This window comes from Sapajus apella, unplaced genomic scaffold (genome assembly GCF_009761245.1).
Source record: "Sapajus apella isolate SASKATOON/1434 unplaced genomic scaffold, GSC_monkey_1.0 scaffold73, whole genome shotgun sequence".
Taxonomy (NCBI): domain Eukaryota; kingdom Metazoa; phylum Chordata; class Mammalia; order Primates; family Cebidae; genus Sapajus; species Sapajus apella.
In genome coordinates, this window is record NW_022437013.1 from 3,647,593 (window position 1) to 3,673,044 (window position 25,452).

General features: G+C 39.8%; 1 protein-coding gene across 1 annotated transcript in view; it reads left to right on the plus strand.

Annotated features, from left to right (window-relative positions):
• Positions 1 to 25,452, plus strand: part of TRPC5 (transient receptor potential cation channel subfamily C member 5) — a 289,234-nt gene that overhangs the window by 141,204 nt on the left and 122,578 nt on the right. The window contains exon 5 of the mRNA XM_032250810.1: positions 20,958 to 21,479. Within this exon, the coding sequence (XP_032106701.1) occupies positions 20,958 to 21,479 (522 nt within the window). The remainder of the gene's footprint in view (positions 1 to 20,957; positions 21,480 to 25,452) is intronic.

Sequence of the window (25,452 nt, forward strand, 5' to 3'; positions counted from 1 at the left end):
AAAACCTCAAATAAATGACCTAATATTGCATTTTAACGAACTACAAAAGCAGGAGCAAACCAAACACAAAAGTAGTAGAAGAAATAATAAAGAATAGAGCAGAAATAAATGACATAGAAACAAAATATAGAAAAGATCAATGAAATGAAAAGCTGATTTTTAGAAAAGATCAAAATCAACAAACTTTCAGCCAGACTAAGAAAAAAAAAAGAAGATGCAAATTAATAAAATCAGAGATTAAAAAGGAGAAACTACACCTGATACCTCAAAAATTAAAAGAGTCTTCTATGAACAACCATATTCAAATAAATGAAAAGATCTAGAAGAAATCAATAAATTTCTAGACACATCCAGCTTACTAAGAAAGAACCATGAAGAAATCCAAAACCTAAATATACCAATAACAAGTGAGATCAAAGCTGCAAAGCTGTAATTAAAAGATTCCCAGCAAAGACTAGCCCAGGACCTGATGGTTTCACAGCTGAATTTTACCAAACATTTGAAGAAGAACTAATCCCAATCCTACTCAAACTATCCTGAAATAATGGAAGAGAAGAGAATATTTCTAATTCATTCTAAGGCCTGACTACCCTAATACCAAAGCCAGATAGACACCCATCAAAAAAAGGAAACCACAGATCAATATTCCTGATGAACATTGATGCAAAAATACTCAACAAAATAGTAGCAAACTGAATTCAACAACACATGTAAAAGGTCACTCATCATGGCCAAGGGGGTCTTATCCCAGAGATGCAAGGATGACTCAACATACACAAATCAATCTATGTGATCCATAATATCAACAGAGTGAAAGACAGAAATCATATGATTATCTCAACTGATGCTGAAGAAACATTTGATAACATTCAACATCCATTCATGATAAAATCCCTCAGAAAACTGGGTACACAAGGAACACATCTCAGCACAATAAAAGCCATATATAACAGACCACAGCTAGTATCATACTCAGTGATCCTTTCCTTTCCTCTAAGATCAGGAATAAGACAAGATACCCACTTTCACCACTGCTATTCAACATAGTACTAGAAGTTCTAGCTAGAGCTGTCAGACAAGAGAAAAAAATAAATAAATAAAGGGCATCCAAATTGGAAAGGAAGAAGTTGAATTATCCTTATTTGCAGATGACATGATGTTACAAAAAACCTATTAGTACTGATAAACAAATTTAGTAAAGTTGGAGGATACAAAAAAAGCAGTAGCCTTTCTGTATGTCAGCAGCAAACAATCTGAAAAAGAAATCAAGAAAGTAATCTCATTTACCATAGGTACAAATCAAACACTGAGCAATAAACGTAACCAAAGAAGTGAAAGATTTCTATAATTTATACTATAAAACACTGATGCAAGATATTGAAGAGGACAAAAAATAGAAATATACTCCCTGTTCATGGATTAGAATAATCAATACTGCTAAAATGTCCATACGATCCAATGCAATCTATAGATTAAATTCAAATGCCAATGGCATTCTTCACAGAAATAGGAAAAATAATCCTAAAATATGTTTAGAACCACAAAAGACCCAGAATAGCCAAAGTCATCCTGAGCAAAAGAGCAAAACTGGAGGAACCACATTACCTGACTTCAAATCACACTACAGAGCTATAGTAACCAAAGCAGCTTGGTGCTGGCATAAAAACAGACATAGACCAGCAGAACAGAATAGAGAACCCAGAAATAAACCCATACATCTACAATGAACTCATTTTCTACAAAGGTGCCAAGGGAAAGGACAGTCTCTTCAATAAATGGCACTGAGAAAACTGGATATCCACGTGCAGAAGAGTGAAAGTAGACCCATATCTCTTGCCATATACAAAAATAAAATCAAAATGAAATAAAGGTTTACATCTCAGACCTCAAACTATGAAACGACTATGAAGAAACATTGGGAAAAGTCTTCAGGATATTGGTCTGGGCAAAGATTTCCCTCAAGCACAGGGAACTAAAACAACAATAGATAAATTGGACCACATGAAGTTAAAAAGCTTCTGCATAGTAAAGGAAACAATCTACAAAGTGAAGAGGCCGCCTACAGAATGGGAGAAAATATGTGCACACTATTCATCTGACAATGGATTAATAACCAGAATACATAAAGAGTTCAAACAACTCTATAGGAAAAAATAATCTATTATTCTATCAAATAGGCAAAAGATCTGCAAGGACATTTCTCAAAAGAACACATACAAATGGCAAACAGGTATATGGAAAAGGTGCTCGACATCATTGATCATCAGAGAAATGAAAATCAAAACTACAAGGAGTTATCATCTCACCTTAGTTAAAATGGCTTTTATCCAAAAGGCAACAGCAAATGCTGATAAGGATGTGGAGAAAAGGGAACCCTTGTACACTGTTGGTGGGAATGTAAATTAGTAAAATCACTACAAAGAACAGTTTGGAGTGTCCTCAAAAAACTAAAAATAGAACTACCATATGATCCAGATTTCTCACTGCTAGCTATATGCCCAAAAGAAAGGAAATCAGTATGCTGAAGTAATATCTGCACTCCCATATCTATTGCAGCACTATTCACAATAGCCAGGACTTAGAAGCAACCTACTTGTCAATCAACAGGTGAATGGATAAAGAAAATGTGCTACGTATACACAATAGAGTACTATTCTGCCATAAAAAAGAATGAGGTCCTGTCACTTGCAACTACCTGGATAGAACTAGAGGACATTATGTTAAGTGAAATAAGCCAGGTGCAGAAAGAAAAACTTCTATGTTCTCACTCATTTGATAAAGCTAAATGTTGAAACAATTGAATTCATGACGGCAGAGAACAGAATGATGGGAAGGATAGTGGTTGGGTAGGGGAAGTATAGATGTTTAATGGGTACAAAGATATAGTTAGATAGAATGAGTAAGTGCTAGTATTAGCACAGCAGGGTGATTACAAACAATATTTTACTGTACATTTTTAAAATAACTAAAATGGTATAATTGGACTGTCTGTACCACAAAGAAATGAAAATGCGTTAGGTGGTGTATACCCATTAATCCTGATGTGATTATTATGCATTATATGCTTGTATCAATATATCTCATGTACCCCACAAATATATAGACTTACTGTGTACCAATAAAAATTAAAAATTAAGAAAATCAGCTCAAAATGGTTTAAGACATAAATGTGAAACCTGAAACCATAAAATTACTCAAAGGAAACAAAGGGGAAGCACTTTATGGCACTGGTCTGGGAAAGAATATTTTGGATAAGAGCTTAAAAGTACAGGCAACAAGAGCCAAAATAGACAAATGGGATTGCATTAAACTAAAAAGCTTTTGCACAGAGAAGGAAATAACAGAGTGAAGAGACAACCTAAAGCATAGGAGAAGATATTTGTCAACTATACATCTGACATGGAGTTAATACCCAGAATATATAAGAAACTCAAACAACTCAATAGCAAAAAGATAAATGTCTGATTATACAATGTATACATGTATCAAAACATCACACTGTGGTCCATAAAAATGTACAATTATGAATCAATTAAAAAATGAAAGTAAATGAAGTGACAGTTACACAGCATCTGCTGTTTGGTCTGGCTGCCATCTCCCCCTGCCTTCCTCCTTTTTTTTTTGGTAACCTTGGGAGTCTGATGACTTTCCCAGCACAGGTGAGAGAACCATGGACTTTACCTCTAAGCTTGTGATTGGCTATTTCCAGGGTGATCAGGGCCTAATCCCTCATCCTTCATTGGCATGCATATCTGCCAAGAGCACCAGGTGATTTTCCAAGGCAATGGCTTCCAATGGGGCTACATGAGTCTTGGTCTGGTCTACCATCTCCCAAACTTTTTGAGGGTTTGCAGATCTTGGGCATGAATAATAGCTGCAGGTTAGCTACCAAACTGCAGCTACCACTGCCACTACCCTGAGGATGGAGACAAGAAGAGGCAAGGAATACATCCTTACCACCTGCTGCATGCCACATCATTGCTCAAAAAAGCATTCTTTTTTTTTTTTTTTTTTTTTTTAAGGCTGAGTCTCCCTGTACTACCCAGGCTGGAGTGCAGTGGCGCAATCTCAGCTCACTGCAACCTCAGCCTCTCGGGTTTAAGCTATTCTCATGCCTCAACCTCCCAAGCAGCTGGGATTACAGGCCTATACCACCACGTCCAGCTAATTTTTGTATTTTAAGTAGAGATGGGGTTTTGCCTTGGCCAGGCTGGTCTTGAGCTCCTGGCCTCAAGTTATCTGCCTGCCTCAGCCTCCCAAAAGTTCTGGGATTACAGGTGTGAGCCACAATGCCTGGCCAGGAAAGCATACTTAATAAAGAATTATATACTAGAGAAATGACCCTGAGAGTATTGAGTAGTGTTTGATGAGGAAGAAGGAAATGTGGCCACCCAATTTCAAAACCACAATCTCAGCACTGGAGATAAATGGAATGGCATATCACCACACGTTTGAACAGATGCAGAATGGCTACTGGGGAGGAGTGTTACCAAAAGGGTTAAACATGTATCTGTTATGAGGCTGGACTATGTCATCTCCAAGCTCTCTTCTAACTGTGATTTTGCAATATATATATCAACTATGATGTATGATATGATGAACAGAGTCTGAGAGTGGAATTCTCATGTTGACTTCATCTCTCAACTGTTGGATAGGTGGAGACAAATACTCAACCTCTCTATAGCCTAACTTCTTAACACTGAATAACGAAGGAATAATGTTAAATGATCCCACAGGGATGCTGTGAAAAAATGAGCAATATTTTGAAATTGTTCTAAAAGTAGCTCATAAATGCACATTAAATAGGTGCTGTGCCTGACACATAATTGGTTTAGTAGAAAGGCAAGAATACAAAGCCCCAGTAAATATAAAAACCACAGGGGAGTTACAATTCCATAGGCAGGGATGTCACTGACACATTTCTAGCATAAAACATCTGGAGTTATGGGGAATAACTGTTTAGCTGTGGTCCACTTAATCATGCAACCATCAGGATTAAACAAAATATAGTGGCAATCTAATCCATTCTTCTGTCACTGCAATCAATCCAAGCTGTAGTAATCTCTAGCTTCTGAAACAGTTAAACATGGCAATGCTAATTTGATGGTACACAACCTTGGCAGGGTATGAAAGAAGTCCCAACGTAATTCTGTGTAAGGGTCAGTTGCCCAGAATTCTCAATTGTATGTCTGGGGCCTCCAGGGAGTCTCAAGTATATGAATGAAGCCACAGATGGAGAGTTGGCTGGGAGCTAGGGCTCCTCCTTGCATACCTAATCACTTTTGTTGCCCTTTTCTAACAAAACACAAGCAATTCCTGTATCAGTGTAGCCCTCCAAGAGCTGGGTGTTCTATTTCCTTCCCCATTTGCAATGTTTCATCCATCTTTGAGAGTCTTATCCCCTATTAACTAAACATGGAGGAGAAAATTAAGCAGTAGTAAATTTAATTTAGAACCCCAGTCCTTTTTAAGGCCTCCTTCGGGTTATCCCTGACCTGTGGTTCCTGAAAAGGTACCGCAGAGTGAAAGACTGCTTTGAAGCTCTGAGGTGTCTGGCTATATGTGTTTCAGATAGACGGACATGTTTTGCAAGTGACTGAAAAGTCATCATTATATGTAAACTGTCTTTGATTTCTCATGTTTCAGATTTTGGGCATGTCTGACTTCAGGGAAATAAGGACAAGACAGCCAATGTTTCCCTAATTCACTCTTGATCAGCACCTAGTTTATTTTTCTCTAGGGAGACAGCAGCCCACACACCTATCCTGAGAGCATACAGTGAGAAAGCCAGGCAAGAGACAGCAGCAATAGAACTAGAAGCCAAAGCAGCCCTCCCTTCTCTCAATCACAACAAAGCTCCTGCTCCTTTCTTTTAACACATGGTCTACTGTGACAAGAGCAAAAGGTATTCTGCTTGAGGCTGAACTATAGACAATGCAGCTGCAGTTCAAAGCAATAAAATTGTAAGTAATATCAGACAGAGAAATTATGGGAGGGGGACATTGTTCTTGAGTTTTTCTCTCAAAATGTGATAGAGGGAAAATATTTGACTAAAGGCAGTGCATTACAAACATATTAGAAAGCATTTGCTTGTCACAGATTATGTTTAAGAGCTTGCTTGCAATTGAATGATGTTAGCACAACAGGCATAAGTTCAATCACAAAATGATTTCAGCTACTTTTCCTGGCAACCAAAAGTTATATATTTTTTAAATGACTTCTGTTTTATTAGTGACACAGTAATTTAACCCTGACCATTGTGTACTGAAAAATCAATTGCTTATCATGATGGGTCACACTCATGGCCACCAAACAGAGACTTTTGAATCCTGTTTTTCTGCTAAAGACGGAAGAAATATTCTTGAAATGCGTTGCACTAAAATGTCTGTGCTAGATGATCCTAAGCATTTTGATGTTATTCAGGCCCAGGTGTCTTTTCTCAATGGCTTCCCAATCCTAGTCAATTCCTGCTACAGAGTGAGGGGCTCCTGGATACATGGTTGTTTCTAAGAGAAACCATTCAGAAATCCCAAATGGGGAGTTCAACCAGAAAGATCCTGAATACAAAATTGCCCTAGAGTGCTTCTGGTAGTACCAGCTAACAAAAATGTTTCCCACCTTGGGAATGATAGTGAAAAACAATAACAAAAAAATGTTTACCACCATTAATAGTAGTCATTGTAGGTTTGCCTAATGTTTGCCTAGAATATCTATAACTTATGGAATTTTTATTCTGATGATAATCAAGGGCCTGTGGTGTTGCCATGAGATACATGTCCACTGACTTCTTTTTAGTGTAGCTAAGGGTAGCCATGGAGAGGCAATCTCCATAATGACCTGCCCAGTTCCCTGTCACAGTAGCCCTTCAGTCCTTCCCGTCCTCCATGGCCCCAGTTGAAGACACTTTATTCCCACGGATTCTCTTCTATCCATTACTGTGAGATGACTCTTCTAGTCCATAATCTGAGATTAATCCAGTTTCTAGCCATAGAGACTCTTAGAACTAAAGGGCAATAGCTCAGCACTGCAGCCTCAAATCAGTCAAGCTGCTAGTCCTTTCTGAATCTTGTATTTTGGTAGCTATGCCTAAGCCCTTGCCTTGTTGTCATGTGACCAAGACTGTTTTATGATCTACTTCAGTCATTCTAAAATGCAGGTGATTTTGCCCCCCGGGGGACATTTTGGCATTGCCCCTGAGGGGGAAATTTTGGCAATGTTTAGAGATGTTGTTGGCTGTTACAGTTGGTGACAGGGTGTTACTGATATCAAGGGAGTAAGGCAAGGGATGCTGTCAAACACCCTGTAATAAATAGGATGACTCTCCACAATAAAAAATCATTTGGGCCAACATGTCAAAAGTGCTGAGGCTGAGAAATCCTGGACTAATTCCAGTAATGGAGTCCCTGTCGCATATCCTTCTCAGTTCCCCCATTCATGTTTCCAGACCTCACAGTACTAATCACCTAATTGCCTTCCTCCTAGACCACTGCCTACATTCACATTATTCTGATGTAGTGTTCTGCCCACATACTGAGAAACCTCTCTTTTATCGATTGTCAGCACAACTGGTCTGCTTCTGATGCCACCAGGCATCCATCTTCCCGCCTGACCACCTTGAGTCTGTATATCATGCTTGTTTAACAACCCAAACTTTTGGATCCAACCTATTTGAATTAAAGTCCTGGCTCCTCCATTTAGTAGCTGTGTAACCTTAGACAAATTACTTTACCTTTCTGAGCCTCAGCTTCCTTATCCATGAAATGAATGGTGGCAGCTTCTACATGTCAACAGCTTAGCAAACTTCCTAGCACATTCATAAGTGTTTGGTAAATGTTAACTACTGCTCATTGCTAAGACGTGTAGATTGATTCAGCTGGTCTCTTGTCTAGTGATTACTGAGGTTCTAGAGCTGCATTATCCTGCAGAACTTTCTGCCATGAGGGAAATCTTTTCTATCTATGCTGCCCCATAAGTTAGTCATATGGCTATGGAGTAGTTGAAATGTAAACAGTGTGACTGAGGAACTTTATTGTTTAAATATTTTTCAAATTTTAATTGTCAGACATGGCTAGGGGTTATCATAATGCACAATGCACTTTTAGAGTTTTTCAAACTCAACATCCCACCAAAAATAAAATTCTAACAAATTCTCCTGGGAAAGGGAACCATTGTCCTGGTGAGGCACTATACTGATGAGAGTGTGTCACAATCTTCCGGTAGGTTGGGAAATAAGAAGGGGCTAAGACTGACATGACTAATTATAGATAGTCCTGCCTCCCCCTGCTCCAGTGAGCCACTGCCAAAGAAGCCTCATACTCAGAACCCAACCAGGATCATATTGTTCCCAGGAGACATCTGGCAACGTCCAGAGATATTTTTGGCTATCAATTCTTGGGGGTAAGGGAGAGCTGTTACTGTCATCTAGTGGATACAGACGAGAGATGCTGCTAAACATTCTACCATGCACAGAACAGTCCCACACAACAAATTATTATCTGGCCCCAAATGTCAGTCATACCAAGAATGAGAAAATGCCCTAGAGAGATTCCTAAACAATTGCACACCGGGGAGCATCACTCTGTGCTGCAAAGTCTCCAAAGGTAAGGGGTCTCTAACCTCCCTGGGAATGCAGTTCAGTGTTTCCACTACCTTGAGTTTACTCCCTTCAAATTACCTGGAAGGAAATCAACCCACCCCCACCATATTTGGAACAGATATTAAAAACTAACAATTCTTCAATCTGAAAAAAATACAGACAAAGAAGATAAACTTCTAAAATGATGGTAGCTTCAGAGAGAGAGAACTAGGTTTAGCTCACCAATTGTTAGGATATCAGAAAGAAAAGAGAGCTTTTAAAACCTGCCAGAATTTTTGTAGACGTAATAGATCGTGAATCCCACAGTATGTAATAAAACAATTTGTCCTTATTACTCCCCAAAAGATAATACAGTGTGAAAGGGTAAAGATGTTCTCAAAAGGGGTTGGATTTAGAAATGTTTGCAGCTTCTAAAGCCATAACAGGCTACTTATAGGAGCCAGAAATATTAGGGCCACACTTCTTTGAAATTGATAGCATGCAAGGAATTCCTGATGTCTTCCAACATCACCTTCTGTGCCTCAGACACAGAAATCTAGGCTGAAAGGCCCATGGAGCTGAGCCAGTCATTGCACTAGATCTTATATTTCTGGATTGCCTGAACTTCTCCATGTGGCAATTTAGGTACATCTTTTCCTGTGTCATCATCAAGCAAAAAGTTTGAAAGCTACTGTGTTCACTCGAGAAAACTAAACTGGATAGGTAATTCAAATCATAAACCCGCATTTCTTCTCCTATCTCTGACTTTGGAGAAACTGAGCTGTCCTACATAATTGTTCCTTACTTTCTCCTGCACTTTGTCTAACAACATGACAAATGCCTCTATGCCACAGTAATCAGTTAAGGTTGAAAATGCAAAATTTAACCCTGCAGATGCTTTTCCACTATCAGAGGTTTGAAAGATAGTAAAGGACTCTTTACTGTTTCTTTCCTGGAAAGGTCAAGGATAGCTACAGGAAGAGGAATTAACTCCTGCTGCCCTGGAGGACTATGCCTACATTTAGGGCAACTTCCAACAGGTCAGTAGCAGTATTCTACTTCTGGAGAACAGTGTCAGCTGCCTGGCTTGCCTCAGGTATAGATAACTGAGGGAAAGAATGTGGGATTAAATAATTGTTTAATGAATGTGACAAAATTTCTTCTTTCAAGTCTTATCCTCCAATCATATCATGTAACCTTTCAGTCAGATGGCTACATATGAACTAAGCAACCAAACAAACATCATTTGACAGGCATATGGAGCAAAGTGGGCAAAGGGAATGCTTTTGGCATTATTTAACATGAATTTTGCTTCTGGATTTCTTGTCTGGTTTCCTTTTCACCTCCTTTTTTTTTAAGGCCTCTTCCTACCGGGAGGCTACTTTAAGGCCTTTTTCTTTTTTCAGGCTCAGCCCACACTGCTTTTGTGAGTAATGGTGAGAACTCCCCTTTTGTAACTTTCCTTTTACACTCTGAGGCCCAACTGAGTTCATTTTTTATCACGCAAGCTCTCAGCTCCTCTTCTTTATTCATTCTGATTTTGTTTTACTGGCAAATGTGCTGTTATCAATATCAGTACCCATTAGAAAAAATATAAAATTATAAGTGTTTATTTGTATGAATCGTATAATGTACTTAATAGTAATCTGGTTACCCTGGCCCTTCAGTGGTACTGTCTCTGCATCTGGGTTCTCAGCCTTGTGCAGAAACCTTTATCATGATATCCAAACTCACACTAGTCATGTGATAAGCAGTGATGTGGAAAACTCTAAATCAGCTTGTCAGCATCCTCTTTCCAGTAAAGCAATCTACAAGAGAAATTTGATTTGAAAATTACACATTGATTTATAAAAAAAAAATGAACCAAGAACTATCATGGCTTTCATAAAAAGCTATTTGTATCAAGCTCCACAATAGGGCCGCCTACAAAGCTAACTGTACACTCACACTGGTAGATTAGGGCTTCATTCCTCTGTGCAGTGCTAGAGATACATTGATCAGATCTTTACTTCTGACATTTTTCCCATCTCAATAACAACCCACACCTGCTGATTGACTCATTGTTTGATTCATTACATCATTTTCACTATTTCCTGGACAACATCAGATCTCCACTGTATAAAAAATGCCTTCAGGGAGGGCTGTCTTTCCAAAGGCCACTCACTGTGTATTCCCTTCCTACTTTGGAGTCTTTTACCTTTTTGTTTGTTTGTCTCTAATATCCATCCCAGGGGGCACCTTACTTTTGGAGTCTGTGGTTCCCATCGCTCATTATAACCCATATTTTGCAAAGAAAAATATATGGAATGCTTAATTTAACTGTGACAAAAAAATGTCTTTCCAGATTTTCTCCAACTAAAACTCTGAAATTACAAACTTTCATAACCTATGGAATTAGTCATGACTTTTTTTTCTCATAGATTTAGCTCCTATCTTTTGAAAACTTAAGGGCATCTATGTGATGAGAACTCAAGAATACTTCTGTGGGTTGCCAAACCTTGAACAATGCTATATAATGTTTGTCTGGTTTAAGGTAGAACGTTAGTTAATAAGGTTAATTAATATGCAACAAAACCTGCAATATGTACTTAAGATATGTCTGTATATTCAGTGTTGTGATTTTAACATTTGTTTATCGATGTAAGCAATCAAATTGCTGGCTTTTTGCTGGTTAGGGGTGGAATTGTATAGTCGTTAACAGTACAGGAGTCTTTGGTACCAAACTGCCTGGGGTCAAGCTCTGGGTTCTCTATTTCCTAGCTATGTGACCTTGGGCAAGGCACTTAGCTTCTCTACAACTGAGTTCCTCAGATATAAAATGGGAGTAATTATTATGCGTATAGCATAAAGTCATAGTGAGGACTCAATAAAATACTCCAGCATTGTGCCTGTGCCTGGCATATGGAAAGTGCTCAACACCCAGTAGCCATTAGTATTACTTTTATCCCTGCTGCTGATGCCAATGCTGGCTATTGGTTTATATATCTAATTGATTTTTATGTATCAATATAGACATTTTTAAAGGCCAATGGGTTCTGTGACATTATCCCCAAGTAAGTTTTGTCCATTTTAGTCTTCCATTCTAAATTATATACACTTTGGCCTTGAAAACTAAGATAATTCAGCAGATCCTAATTCTGATGCTTCTGTTTTCACCAGATTCTGAGAAACAGATGCTTTTCCATCTCATGCCAATGGTTGCTCTAAAGTAGCTCATACATCACCACTACTAGCTAACTAACCTGATAGGTAGGCAGAGCAGGAAGCTAGTAATGTGACCTGATTAGATGCTGATGTTTTTCTCTTCTGAGTAATACAGAGAAATGAAATTTCATTTCCACATGTTCCTTGGACTGCTAAACACTGATTGTATCTGGCATATTAGGATGGAGGGAGGGGATGGATTGAGCAGGTCAAAAAAGAGGGATTGCTATTTCACTAAATCCAGGCATAAGACAGGAGGTTCATTTCCAACATGATGCTATCAGACCAGCTGTGTGAGAAAGTGCCAATTGGAGAGGTTGGGTCTGTGAGCAGACAACATTTTGTGTATGAATGAGGTGGCTCCTGATAAGGGTCTGCCCATTAATTACAAATGGGTGGTTTAATTTCAGAAGCCTGTGATAAACTCCACGAAGGGTAACAATAGGGTTCAGAAAAATTCCAATTAGCAGATTGTGTCCAGTGGTGAAGTTAATGGAAATGAATGTATCATTTGAACCCTTGGTGAAAAATAATCTTGTAAAAGCTTTAGCCATTTCTGACAGTGGAGAGAAAGGAGTAACATCTATCCTCTAGGCTGTCCTCTGGCAATAGAATTTAGCTGAAAACACAAAGAAGCTGATTATAGTTCAATCTATTCTCTGCATTACAAGTGTTTTATGTGATGAGCTCTGAGCTGAATGACTCTGTCCTGTGCTCATTCATCTAGAAGGGTCTTAGAATAGGATCCTAGCTTTTCAACAAGGAGTCCTGGGACAGATGCAGTAGCAAACTCATTATGGTCTGAATGAAAAGCCCCAGGGAAAGGCAGACAATGTAACTTCTTTAGTGGCCATGTACTTAGCCCACATCATTGCAAATTTTAAAATGCATTAGAGTTGGTTGATGTATCAGGTTTCTTTAGAAGTACAGTTATAGATAAAATAAGCCAAATCTAAATTCTTAGCCTATCGATTTCCTTCCTTCTTCCTCACCTCCCCCTACCTTTAATTTTCCTTTTAAAAAACATGATTTGAAACAGAAAGCCCAAGATCTTTCAGTATGATTTTGTAGTTTAACAAGAAGGCAAAACTTGATAAGAAGTAATCAAATTGAATTTTTTACTTGACCTCAATCTGAACACAAAATGGCTGTTACAGGATAACTTTAAAAAAAAATAGATCAAATCGTAATTTTCATACAAATTTAAAGTAAACATGTCAAAGACTTTATTCAATTCATTAATTAATGAGAGAACCAGTAGGTAGGGCAGGAGTCTGCAAACTATGGCCTTCAGACCAAATCTGGCCTGTCAACTGTTTTTATAAATAAAATTTATTGGAGCACACCCACACTCATTCATTACATTTATGGCTGCTTTCATTTTACAATGAAAACAAAAGTTTCATTTCATTGTAATGAAATTACATTGTAATGTAATTTGTTGTATGGTCCACAGAGTATCAATTCTTGCCTGGCTTTTTACAGAAGTTTACTCTCCCATGATACAGGGCTTACAAATGGATACAAAGTAGTCAATATCCTTAAGGCAGTAATCAATTACATTCCATCAGATAATAAATAGTTGCATTACAATTTACAGAATTGTCAAGTAAGTCAAAGCCAATCAAAGGCATGGATAATCCAGAAAATATACTAGACAGGACCCCCAGTTTATGTTTTTTCATGATCCAAAGTCTTTCACAGTTTTTCTTAATACCTACTAGGAGAAGCCTTATGTACAGGGCCACCACTAGTAGCAGAGTCCACTCTACCTGAAAGTGGAGTAGGAATCAAGCTGTATAGTGAATTGTAAGGCCTGAGAAAGACCTTCACCAAACTTAAGTCCCTATCAGCCTACTCCTCCTTGGAATTCTCTATTTTGTATTTCTAATGCCAAGGTATTCTTTCTAGGTGCCACCAGTTAAAATGTAAATACCCCCTGCTCGGGACAGCTCCAAATATGGTTATCAATATTAGTAACTTGGTATGTTTTTTTTTTTTTTTTTTCAGAGAATAGCAGACCAGTCACTTAAACAGATCCAAAATTCCAGGGACCTGTATGAGAAACTGATACAATTTAGTGAACCTAATCTAAACTATAAGAACAGTCCATAAAACGCAGCACTGGTTAAGCCCACACAGGAAGCTCGCAAGACGACACTGGGTTAACTTGTATTAAGTTAGGTAGAACATTGAAAAGTACACAAAATAGAATTGAAGCAGGGTGCTCTTAAGGTTTCCATATGTCACAGTTTTGACCAGGACATCATGAAGAATAAACCATTACTGTGCTGGGGAGTTTGCTTTTGATTGAGATACATTTGTTTTTTTGTTTTATTGAGACAGAGTCTCACGGTCACCCAGGCTGAAGTGCAGTGGTGCAATCTCAGCTCACAGAAACCTCTACCTCCTGGGTTCAAGTGATTCTCCTGCCTCAGCCTCCGGAATAGCTGGGATTACAGGTGCATGCCACCACATCCAGCTAATTTTTGTATTTTTAGTAGAGATGGGGTTTTGCCATGTTGACCAGGCTAGTCTCGAACCCCTGACCTAAAGTGATCCGCCCCATGTAGGCCTCCCAAAGTCCTGGGATTACAGGCCTGAGCCACCGTATCTGGCTACTTTTTGTAATACATTTGTTGTTATAATGACAGAGACCAAGTTTGTTGATAACCTAGTATGTTCTAAACCAAACTTGTCCAACCTGCAGCCCACAGGCCACATGTGGCCCAAGACAGCTTTGAATGTGGCCCAACACAAATTCATAAACTTTCTTCAAACATTATGAGATTTTGCGTGTGTGTGTGTGTGTAGCTTGTCAGTTATCATTAGTGTTAGTGTATTTTGTGCATGGCCCAAGACAATTCTTCTTCTTTCAATGTGGGCCAGGGAAGCCAAAAGATTGCATACCTGTTCTAAACCCTATGTAGACAATACACATACATTATCATTTAATCCTTATAATTTTGCCTAGCTGCTGTCAGTTTCCCATATTTTAGGCAAAGGAATCGAGATACAAAAAGGCTAGTAAATGACAAAGCCAAGAAAGACAAGCTTAAATTGCACTGTGGAAGCCCTCCTCAAGATAGTGTGGACACAGTCACTCCTCTTTCCATCTCCTGATCATCTGCTGATTTAGTCACTATCCAAAGTACTCTGATGATCTTGGCCCCTAGATCACACTTGTCCTCTCCAGCCCCGAACATGTCATCACCCTGGACAACTTCAGCACCCACCCATGTGGACAATGCAGCCAACATCCTGACCCATTAGCTCCTTGACCTCCCCCCTCCACTGACCTCCACATCCACTCTACTTCAGCCTACTGTGCCCATGACCAAACCACAGCTTGTCATCATTCAGCACTGCTCCACTGTGGACATCATTTCCACTAGTACCCTGCTCTCTGTCCATAGTCTCCCATCCTCCCAGTTTGCCTACTCTATCTGACTTTTCACTTCAAAGAGACCTCACGTCCCTCAATGCCTCCATTTCCTCCCAGACTTTTAGCCCTTACCTGTCTGATCTGGTCTTCAAGTGCAACACCTGAATTATCTCATCCTCAACTTCCTGTCACCTCTGGCAAAACCTCAATCCTGAATCTATCCAAAAATCTGCATTCTCCATCGTCAAAACTGCTGAGAGAAAAAAAAAAAAGCCATATTCTTCCACGCATCACGGCTATTACAAATTTACGGCTGCTAATTTACCCGAGACATCAGCACTGCTGGGTCGTCCTTTTACTTTACTTTGGTCAACTTCCTCTCTCTTTCCCCTTAGGAAATGTTCCATACATTCAACTCTCCCCACACGCCCTGCCAACTTCTCCTTCCTCACTCAAAGCATCTGATTTCACCTCTCATTTCAATGAGAAAACCACATTTTTTAGATGAGAAGTACTTCATCTTCCAGCCCTCTTCAATAACAAACTTAGCAACAGCTCCACTCAACTCACCTTTTTTTCCTCCAGTCTCTGAGGATAAGGAATCCTTATTCCAGACGAAGATCAACCTCCACCTCACCCCAACCTTTGCTCTGCACTTCAACCCTCCTCATCTCCTCAGGCACCTTGATCTTCCCACAAGCCCCCTCTCCCTTGTCTATAACCTCTTCCCTCTGTTCCCTGGGTCCTCCCCCTGATCTAATCAAGGTGCTCAAGATGCAGCCTTGTCTCCTCTTCACAGCCATATTTAATTAAGGAGGCCTGGGATATTAGGCCAGAAACTCAAACAAGGGTGAAGCCTTGTTTTAAAAGCTAGGGCACAGATGGGAAAGAAGCTGCAATTCAGAAACTAATAGAACAAGGAGAATGCCCCAATGCCAAAGCCTCAACAGTAGAAATTTGAAATGATGGAACCTGAGGCAGGCCTCTTGAGTACTTCTTATATCAAGCCTTAGTTGCCCTGGAAACTGGAGTTGGACAGAGTCCTTGGAGTAGATGGGTGGAGCCACCTGTGAGAAAACAAGGGCAGGTAGAGGCTGATCCTGTCCACTCTTGGTTTCAACTACTATTACTGGCTGAAGATTTTCACATCTATATTTTCAGCCCTGACTTCTCCTTCAGGATTTATACTAGTTATACAATTTCCTGCTGCTTTTCCTGTAGGGACTTCAAAGTCAACAAGCACAAAACTGAACTTTTAAAAACCTTAAACCTGCTCCTGCATGAACGATCTCAATTGCTGACACTACTGTTCAACCACACATTGGAATCTAGAAACCCAACATCCTTGCTTTCTTCTCCCTCTCTTCCCTGACACATCCAATGAACGCCTTAAATTGGTTATTTTTAGTCCATCTCTAGAATCACTATCTAGCTTAAGATCCTTGCCAACTCTTCACCTGAACTAATGGTATCTTTTGATTAGTCTTATTCTGAAACACAGGGTGGTGTGCTTGGAGCCGGCTTGCACCAGCTGGCAAGAAGAGGTTGACTGATTCTCTTCCCAACTCTGTGTTCTATGATGTCGTATTGGTAGATTGAAACTGTCCACAATGGGAATATTTACACCAGAAAAACTGGCAAACACCACAAAACAGGATCTTTTTTCCTCCCCTGTGGAGAGCTGGTTGTTAAACATTTATGAGCATGATTACCGCTGCCCATTTCCCACACTGTGGCCAAACTAATCAACTAGGCCACTCTCCTGATTAAAACCCTTCAGTGGTTCCCCGTGGTCAACAGATAACATAAATTCCTTGGCATGACATATGGGGCCTTTTATCGTTTGGTCCCTGCCTAAATGTTCAATTTCCTCTCCCATATCTTTTTAGTCTCACAACTTATGTGCTAGCACGGAGGTCACAAACTGGTTCACTCAAGCCAAATTGGTCTCACATAGGTACTTTTTTTTGTCCTGCACTGTCTTTAAAATTTTTGAGCCAGCATTTATAACTTTAAGAGCTTCTACACCCACATCCATGTTTCTGGCTTCTTTTCAAAAACTGACAACACTGCTTCTCACTCGTGTCTATGACAATTTACAGGAACTGAGTAGTAGCTGCCCCGTTCGAGAGGGTCTCTGCAGTTTACCAGTTTCTACCATTCACTCACCCAAATCATGCATATACACCTACACCTGGTCCTCATTTCTGTTACCTGTTTGGCCTGTATTTTAGACCATGTCATAAAATCTAGATTATTATCAGAATCTTCTGACCCTCATTATAGAACTTTCTCTTCCTTCACTTTGGCTGCCCTGATGATAGTCCATGGTCTCTGCACAGCCTGGGAAGGGAAAAAAACCAGCAAGATGATGAGGGAGGACAAAGCAAAGGGGGTAAAAGGAATATAAAGAAACCTGTAGTCTATGGATCAGTCCCCACTTTGAAGCAATAGCATTGTGAAAAAGGCAAAAATCTTCCAAGTTTGTGAGACTTCACAGTAGTTCCCTGCAGAGCTAATCATCTAACCCTTCTTGGAGTCATGGGATGCCTGCCTTCTCAGCTGGACATGGGAAGGAGAGGTCCAAGGAAGTTAGCTTATATTGATCCAAATTGTGGGAGTCAGATTTGTAAACAATAGAGTCAATTTCTCTTTTCTTTTCTTTTCTTTACTTTTTTTTAGTAGAGATAGAGTCTCACTCTGTTGTCCAGGCTGGATGGAGTGCAGTAGCAAAATCACGGCTCACTGTAGCCTAGAACTTCCTTGCTCAAGCACTCCTCCTGCCTCAATCTCTCTACTAGCTGGAACTACACGTGCTTGCCACCAAGCCTATCTAATATGTTTTTGTTTTATTTTTTAAAGACAGGGTCTCACTATGTTGCCCAGGCTGGTGTTGAACCCCTGGGCTCAAGTGATCCTCCCACGTTGGTCTCCCAAAGTGCTGGGATTAGAGGTGTGAACCACCATGGCTGGCCATGAGAGCCAATTTCTTAATGTGAAAATAGGAAATTTAATATATTTTTGCTGAGTGTCTGCTGTGTGTCTAGCACTGTGCTAGATACCATAGGGGAAACAAGAGCAGACCAGGACAACTGTGCCTTCAAAGAGCACATAACCTTATCAAGAAGGCAAAAAGTACATGTGTGAAGTAATTTGGAAATAATGTTAGACAGCATCAGAAAAGTCATTTACTTGCATGTAACCTTGTGCCCACAATATTTAAGTGGGCAGCAAGAGATAAGCTCAAAGTTAGGAGGAGGAGCTGTTGAAGAAACCAGAGCTTGCAGTGACCCTTGAGTGGCAGAAAAATGGTGCGAGAGACCATTCCACACAGGGGATCCACAAGGATATACACACAGAAAGCAACATGTGAGTGGCAACACTGACAGGAGGAGAAAATGCAGTCTGGGTGGGAGGGCAAGACTGGTCACTGCCGACTGGTTTTCTTTTTAAAAGGTTTCCTCTCTGGTGTTAGGTACTCAGGAAGCCAAATGGGGAATCATAAAGTTCCTTGTCAGACAATATAGTTGGATCGTTTCAGAAAGCATTTCATATTCTAGGCATAGACAACAACACCCTTTTGGCTCTATCATACAAGTGGAGCTAAACAGTATTCACAGGTAAGCTGAGCTCATCTCAGGACAGGACTGGCAGCAGCAACATGGAAGAAAAGGAAGGACAAGAGTAAGAAAAGTACAAAGAATAAGGAAGAGGGGAAGAGAGAGAGAGACAGGGAATGAGGAAGGAGGAATAGCATGGTAGGAAGCCAACCCATACCCACAATCTAACCCAGGGAATCCTGTGCTACAGGTTAGCCTCTCTTCCCCTCAACACCTTTAGATCCTGATGGAGATTGAGGAAGACTTCTGCCCAGAGAAAGGGTAGATTTCCCAGACCTGAGCTCTCTTTTTCCTGGGCAGACTGTGACAAATTTCTCACTTCCCCATCTCTCCCAACTCTAGGCTTTATACCGATAGTGTTTATGTTCATTTTCAGGCCCACTCAGACCTACTTCTTCCTTAGCCTGTAGGCTTATGTTAATTTCTGAGATTATTCTTTCCTATGTCCAATTTACTTTATGAGCCAGTTGCTCACTTCCGGCTGTGTTGTCTGTAGCTGCTCCCTCTAAATGTTTGACAATGTTTACCCTCTGATCCATCCTAGCAATTGATGACCATTATGCAGCCACCTTTCAACTATTAAGAGGCTGATGTAAGCACTCAGTGAAGGAAACAGGTTTCTTGCAAACTCCTCCTCCACCACCTTGCTCCTACTCTCTGTTTTCTGGCCACTTCCCTGTTTGAGAATCCTGTATGCAAGGTGGGAGGGAGGCAGTGATGTTGAAAAACAGTAATTCATCCCTTTGTCCGTTCGCCAGTAATTTCTTTTAAGAAGTTTTGAGAGTAAAAAGAAACTATTAATTAAAATACAATTTCTCCTTACATTTACATAGATTAAAAAATTAAAAACAAAAACAAAAATCCCACGATTTGGCTATTCGATGAGACTCTCAATTATCCATGGTCTGTCCTACCCAGTTAAAATGAACATTTGGAACTTTTTTTTCCTAAAGTGTAATAAAATCAATATTTCCTGGTTTTCTGGAATCTTGCCCATATTTTTAATAGTCAGCTCCACTTCTCCATAAAGCCCCTGCTGACTATTCCAGTCCTCCCATTCTCTAGCTCTAGATCTTACTCCACTTAAACTCTTCTGTGAGCCTAGCAAGCTGCCTCAGTTTCCCTACTGGACTGAGAAAAGACTGTGTCCCAAAAGAGACATTTTAAAGTTGAAAGATTTTAAATTCATTGATCAGGTTCTGCACACTCACCCAGAAGTGCTCCTGAATACCCAAAGAAGCCCCCACCTTTCACCTATAGCTGCTATTTACACCAAACATTACATCATGGACATAGCAGTTTTATCAATGGTCCTTTTGCTATCAGTAACCCTTCCTGAAGCCAAGAAGTCTTCATTCACAGACAACTTCTTCCTGACACTAATGAATTATCTTTACCTTCCTGGGACCTACAGGAAGTTGGATGAAACCTGTCTGACCTTGGTCTTTGGTCCCCTGAAGTCCCATATATATATATATATATATATATATATATATATATATATGTGTGTGTGTATAAAGTTAATGTAACAATTCGAGAGAATCTTCTCTTCAGCCCCCAGAGTTTGATTTAATGACATGGTCTTGAAGATTACTGGTTGTTGTTAACCTTTCAAATAAATATTCCTGCAGCCTCTACTCCTCATTTGGAACTGAACTACTATGTACTGTTACCAATTTTATGTAAGTTTGCTCTACCCAAGTAATTCTCCAGAAGGTCAGGAAAAAATGCCCTTTATTTCTCTGTATTCTCCAGTATGTTTCAGACAGAAATGGGTATGTTGTCATTGCATAATTGACAACTTGATTCTAGAGCTTGGCTCTAGAGTCTTGCCTGGGTTTGAATCTTGGCTGTGTTGACTAAAAACTGTGTAACCATAGGTGTGTTCTGTAACTTCTCAGTGTCTCAGTTTCTTCATATGGGAAGAATATTTACCTCACAAGGTTGTTGTGGAGATTAAGTGAGTAAAGACATGATAATGTGCTTAGAATAGTACCTGGCACACAATAAGCATTCCACAAACCTTAGCTATGAGGAAGGAGGTTTAGGAGGTCAAAAGAATTGAGACGAGAATGGAGACTTAATTCCTGATTCACCAGCATTTTATAGGTCCTATGCTTCTCTCTCCAAACTTTAATCCTGCTCTACCTTGCTTCTCATTTCTTGTACCTAGGTCCCCACTCTGATGATGGACACCCAGTTCTCTGAGTTCACACCAGACATCACTCCCATCATGCTGGCTGCCCACACCAACAACTACGAAATCATCAAATTGCTTGTGCAAAAACGGGTCACTATCCCACGGCCCCACCAGATACGCTGCAACTGTGTGGAGTGTGTGTCTAGTTCAGAGGTAGACAGCCTGCGCCACTCTCGCTCCCGACTGAACATCTATAAGGCTCTGGCAAGCCCCTCACTCATTGCCTTATCAAGTGAGGATCCCATCCTAACTGCCTTCCGCCTCGGCTGGGAGCTCAAGGAGCTCAGCAAGGTGGAGAATGAGTTCAAGGCCGAATATGAGGAGCTCTCTCAGCAGTGCAAGCTCTTTGCCAAGGACCTGCTGGACCAAGCTCGGAGCTCCCGGGAACTAGAGATCATCCTCAACCATCGAGATGACCACAGTGAAGAGCTAGACCCTCAGAAGTACCATGACCTGGCCAAGCTGAAGGTGGCAATCAAATACCACCAGAAAGAGGTAAGCTGAGTTCATCTCTGCTTTCAGGGAAGATTAAGGCCTCCCAAGTCTGGAGCAGCAGAGCAAGAATCAACATTTTTCTACCATTTAGCCCTCTAACAAACAATTGGTTGGGCAGGCCTCACAGTTATGCCCATTTATCCAAGTCACAGACAACCTTTTTGTATTTTCTTCATGGCCAGATAAATAACCATCTGATTCTTTGATGGAAAAGCATTCACGCATTTAGCAAATGCTTACTGAGCACTGTTCTGAGTGTTTGTGATACAGAAGACAGACACTGACCCTACTTTCATGGAGCTTACAAGCTGGTAGTGGATATAGAGTAAATGATCACTTTAATGAATATATGATTACATACTAAGATAAGCACTCTGAAAGAATAGTGTTCTGTGAGAGCACATAAAAAAAGATCCTATCCTATATACTGGGGACATAGTGGGCAGCGATTACAGAAGAGTCACTGTCTGGATGCTGGTAATTTTTGGCACAACTAAATCCCTGACAGCCCCTCAGAAAGAAGGCTAAGAAATGCATTTGAAAGATGGAGTCATACTCAGGGTTTGTAATTCAATAAAAAGCTGGAGCAGGATCTGCTATTGTATGACCTCCAAAATGTTAGGTTCTACCTCTTTAAGGGAGGTCAGTTCAAGCAGGTCACAGGTGAGGTTTTGCTTTCCAGTTAAGCAAGATTTACAGTCAAGCAGGTGTAGTTCTAAGCCATCTTGTCAAACAATTTGGAAAAGCCTCCTAACAAGGCTAATTTAGCCCTTTAAGAAAGTAGTATGATACCATGGAAAAAGCGGGACCGTACAAAGCAAGCTTTACAGTCAAAGCAGGTGGAGTACTATGTCATCTTATCAAATACTTTGGGAGAGTCTCCTAACAAGGCTAATTTAGCCTTAACTTTAAAGAAGCAGCATGATGCCATGGAAAAAGCAGGGACTATGGAGCTAGAGCAACCGAGGATAGAATTTTAACCCACTGGCTCTATGACCTGAAGAAACTCACTGCTATTTTCAGGGTATTAGTTTTCTCATTTATAAAATAGAAATGACAACAATTTCTCCACTTCACAGGGCTATTGTGGGAAATAAGAAAAGCTAGCATTTAGTGCATGACACCAGAAGTGCTTTAATGTCCATTTCCATCTCTTTTCCATGCTACCTGGAGTCCAAGCTGCTGAGAGGTGCTTGCCAGCTGAAGGGCAACTGGCAGCGCCATTCCTTCATGAATCCAGGCTCTGAGGCAAACCTCATTGGGTGTTAATCTGTTCACTTTTTCTCAGGCAAAAATAAAAGCATTATGCCTTAGAAATGAGGCAAAAAACGAATACCAGGCAACCTGGAATGGGTTACAAAATGAAAAAGAGCAACATGGAGATTGAAAGGGCTATATTGGGGAAGGTGGTAAATGGCTAGGCCCACCCATGAGTCCCCTTATTTTATTTTTGCCATTTACCTGTTTTAAGTTATTTCAATAAGCCTGGTATTGTGCTTACCTCCATGGAGAAATGTAAAGATCAAATAAAATAAAAGAGGTAATATAATTATGCATAGCGAAATACTGAGCATACAATAGCGGTCAATAACAATTAGCTGGGTCACGTGCGGTGGCTCACGCCTGTAACGCCACCACTTTGGGAGGCCATTCCAACATTATTGCTGTGAACATTGAAGTGGAATTTTTATTGTGGTAAGATATACCTAATATAAAATTTCCCATTTTAACCACTTGTAAGCTTACAGTTCACTGGCATTAAGTCCATTCACATCATGCAACCATCATCACTAGGGTTCATTTTTGAAGATGCACAAGTTTTGGAGTGTCTATTTTACTTTCAATAGTGTACCTATCTAAGTATAGTTTCGTATTTTGCAAGGCCACATTTTTTTAAATTTTATTTACTTATTTATTTATTTTTGAGATTGAGTCTTACTCTGTCACCCAAGTTGGAGTGCAGTGGTGCAATCTCAGCTCACTGCAACCTCCACCTCCTGGGTTCAAGCAATTTTCCTGCATCAGCCTCCATAGTAGTTGGAACTATAGGCATGCACCACCACACCCAGCCAACTTTGTATTTTTTTTTAGTAGAGATGGGGTTTCACCATGGTCCCCAGGCTGGTCTTGAACTCTTGATCTCAAGTGATCCACTCACCTTGCCCCCTCAAAGTGCTAGGATTACAGGCTTAAGCCACCGCACCCAACCTATTTTTATTATTTTTAGAGACAAGGTCTCACTATGCTGCCTAGTCTGGTTTCAAACTCCTGGCCTCAAGTGATCCTCCTGCCTCAGCCTCCCAAAGCACTGGGATTACAGATGTGAGCCACCATGCCTAGCCAGATAAATTGTTTTTAATCCGTAACACTCGCAAAGTAGCACCTCTTAACTGTTCAATATTATGAATACTCAGCAGTAATCCAAGTAATTTCAAAAGTAATCAAAGTAATTTCAAAATTCAAGTAATTTCAAAAGTAAATTACTTTTTGAAAAGTAATTTTAAAAGCACTGTATTTATGCAAAGATCAATAATTTTAAGCCTAGTGTTATTCACTGATCTTTGTGAATAAAATAAATGAAAACCATGGTATTTAGTAGACTGTGTTGTTTCAATCAGAGCACATCAAACTCTAGCTCCAAGCAATATGCAGCCAGGATAGTGAGTGACTGTCAACTTCAATATCAATAATTTCATGATAAAGAATATAATTTCGTAGAGCCACTGAAACTCAAATATGACCTAAAGTTTAGTCCCATAGCCAGAGACTTCAGAATCATTTGGGGATTTATATTTATATATTTTGCTCCAAATTTTCCAAGATAAATTATCTAGCAGGTTATACATCAATTTTAACATAATTAGTTTCTCTTCAAACTAAGCCACACTGATTAGAAGCACAGGCTCGAGAAATCATATATATCTTAAAGTTCATACTCCAAAGCCATTGCTTCAGGAATGTAAAACATAATTTATACTTATCAAACTCTATAAATCCCTTCTGAATTGTGAATACATTTCTAGAGGGAAAAAAAAAAAGCAAAACAAAACAAAAAAAAAACCTGTAATCCCTTCCAATCTGTGAATTACAGTTTTTAAAAAATATATGGTTTCATTGAGTCTCAAATGCATATAGTCTCTAATTTCTCTCTATTCAATTCACGTGTCTAATTTAAGTCTGAATAATCTCACCTTCTTAAACATATCACCAATATCCTTTCTGGGGGTGTGTTTTTGTAATTTTAACTTTAGCGTATAAATTTAGCTCAATGCTGTGAGCTACTGAGGTTCCAACAATTCAAGCGTCTGTGAGAACTTCATTCTCAAAAGTCGTTGATTTGAGGAATCAGACTGATAAGTCTGTTCAATAAATATCCAAAATCTAGTCTTTAAAAAAAAATGAAATATACACACAGTGCTTAGGACCACAAGCAGAAAAAAGTCATGATTTTGATCTTCATTTTATCACATTATATAATACACTTGATTTTTGCAGTATAAACTCTCCTCGTGTAGGAGTTGATGAAACTAGGCAAACCAACCTTTCATTTTGATGCAAATAAATGAATGAAACCTAACTTTATGCTTCCATTATTATTAGTTTTTATTTTTATTTTTATTTTTGAGACAGTTTCACCATGTCACCCAGACTGGAATGCAGTGGTGCCATCTTGGCTCACTGCAACCTCCACCTCCCAGGTTCAAACAATCCTCCCACCTCAGGCTTCCTGGAACTACAGGCATGTGCCACCATACCTGGCTAATTTTTGTAGTTTTAGGAGAGACGGGGTTTTACCATGTTGGCCAGCTGGTCTCAAACTCCTGACCTCAGGTGATCCACCTGCCTTGGCCTCCCAAAGTGCTTGGATTACAGGGATGAGCCACCACATCCGGTCTTATACTTCCATTACGTTTATGGCAAGTTATCTCAGCTTTTCCATGTTAGACAAAATTCCTCAAACTATTTGAAGGCA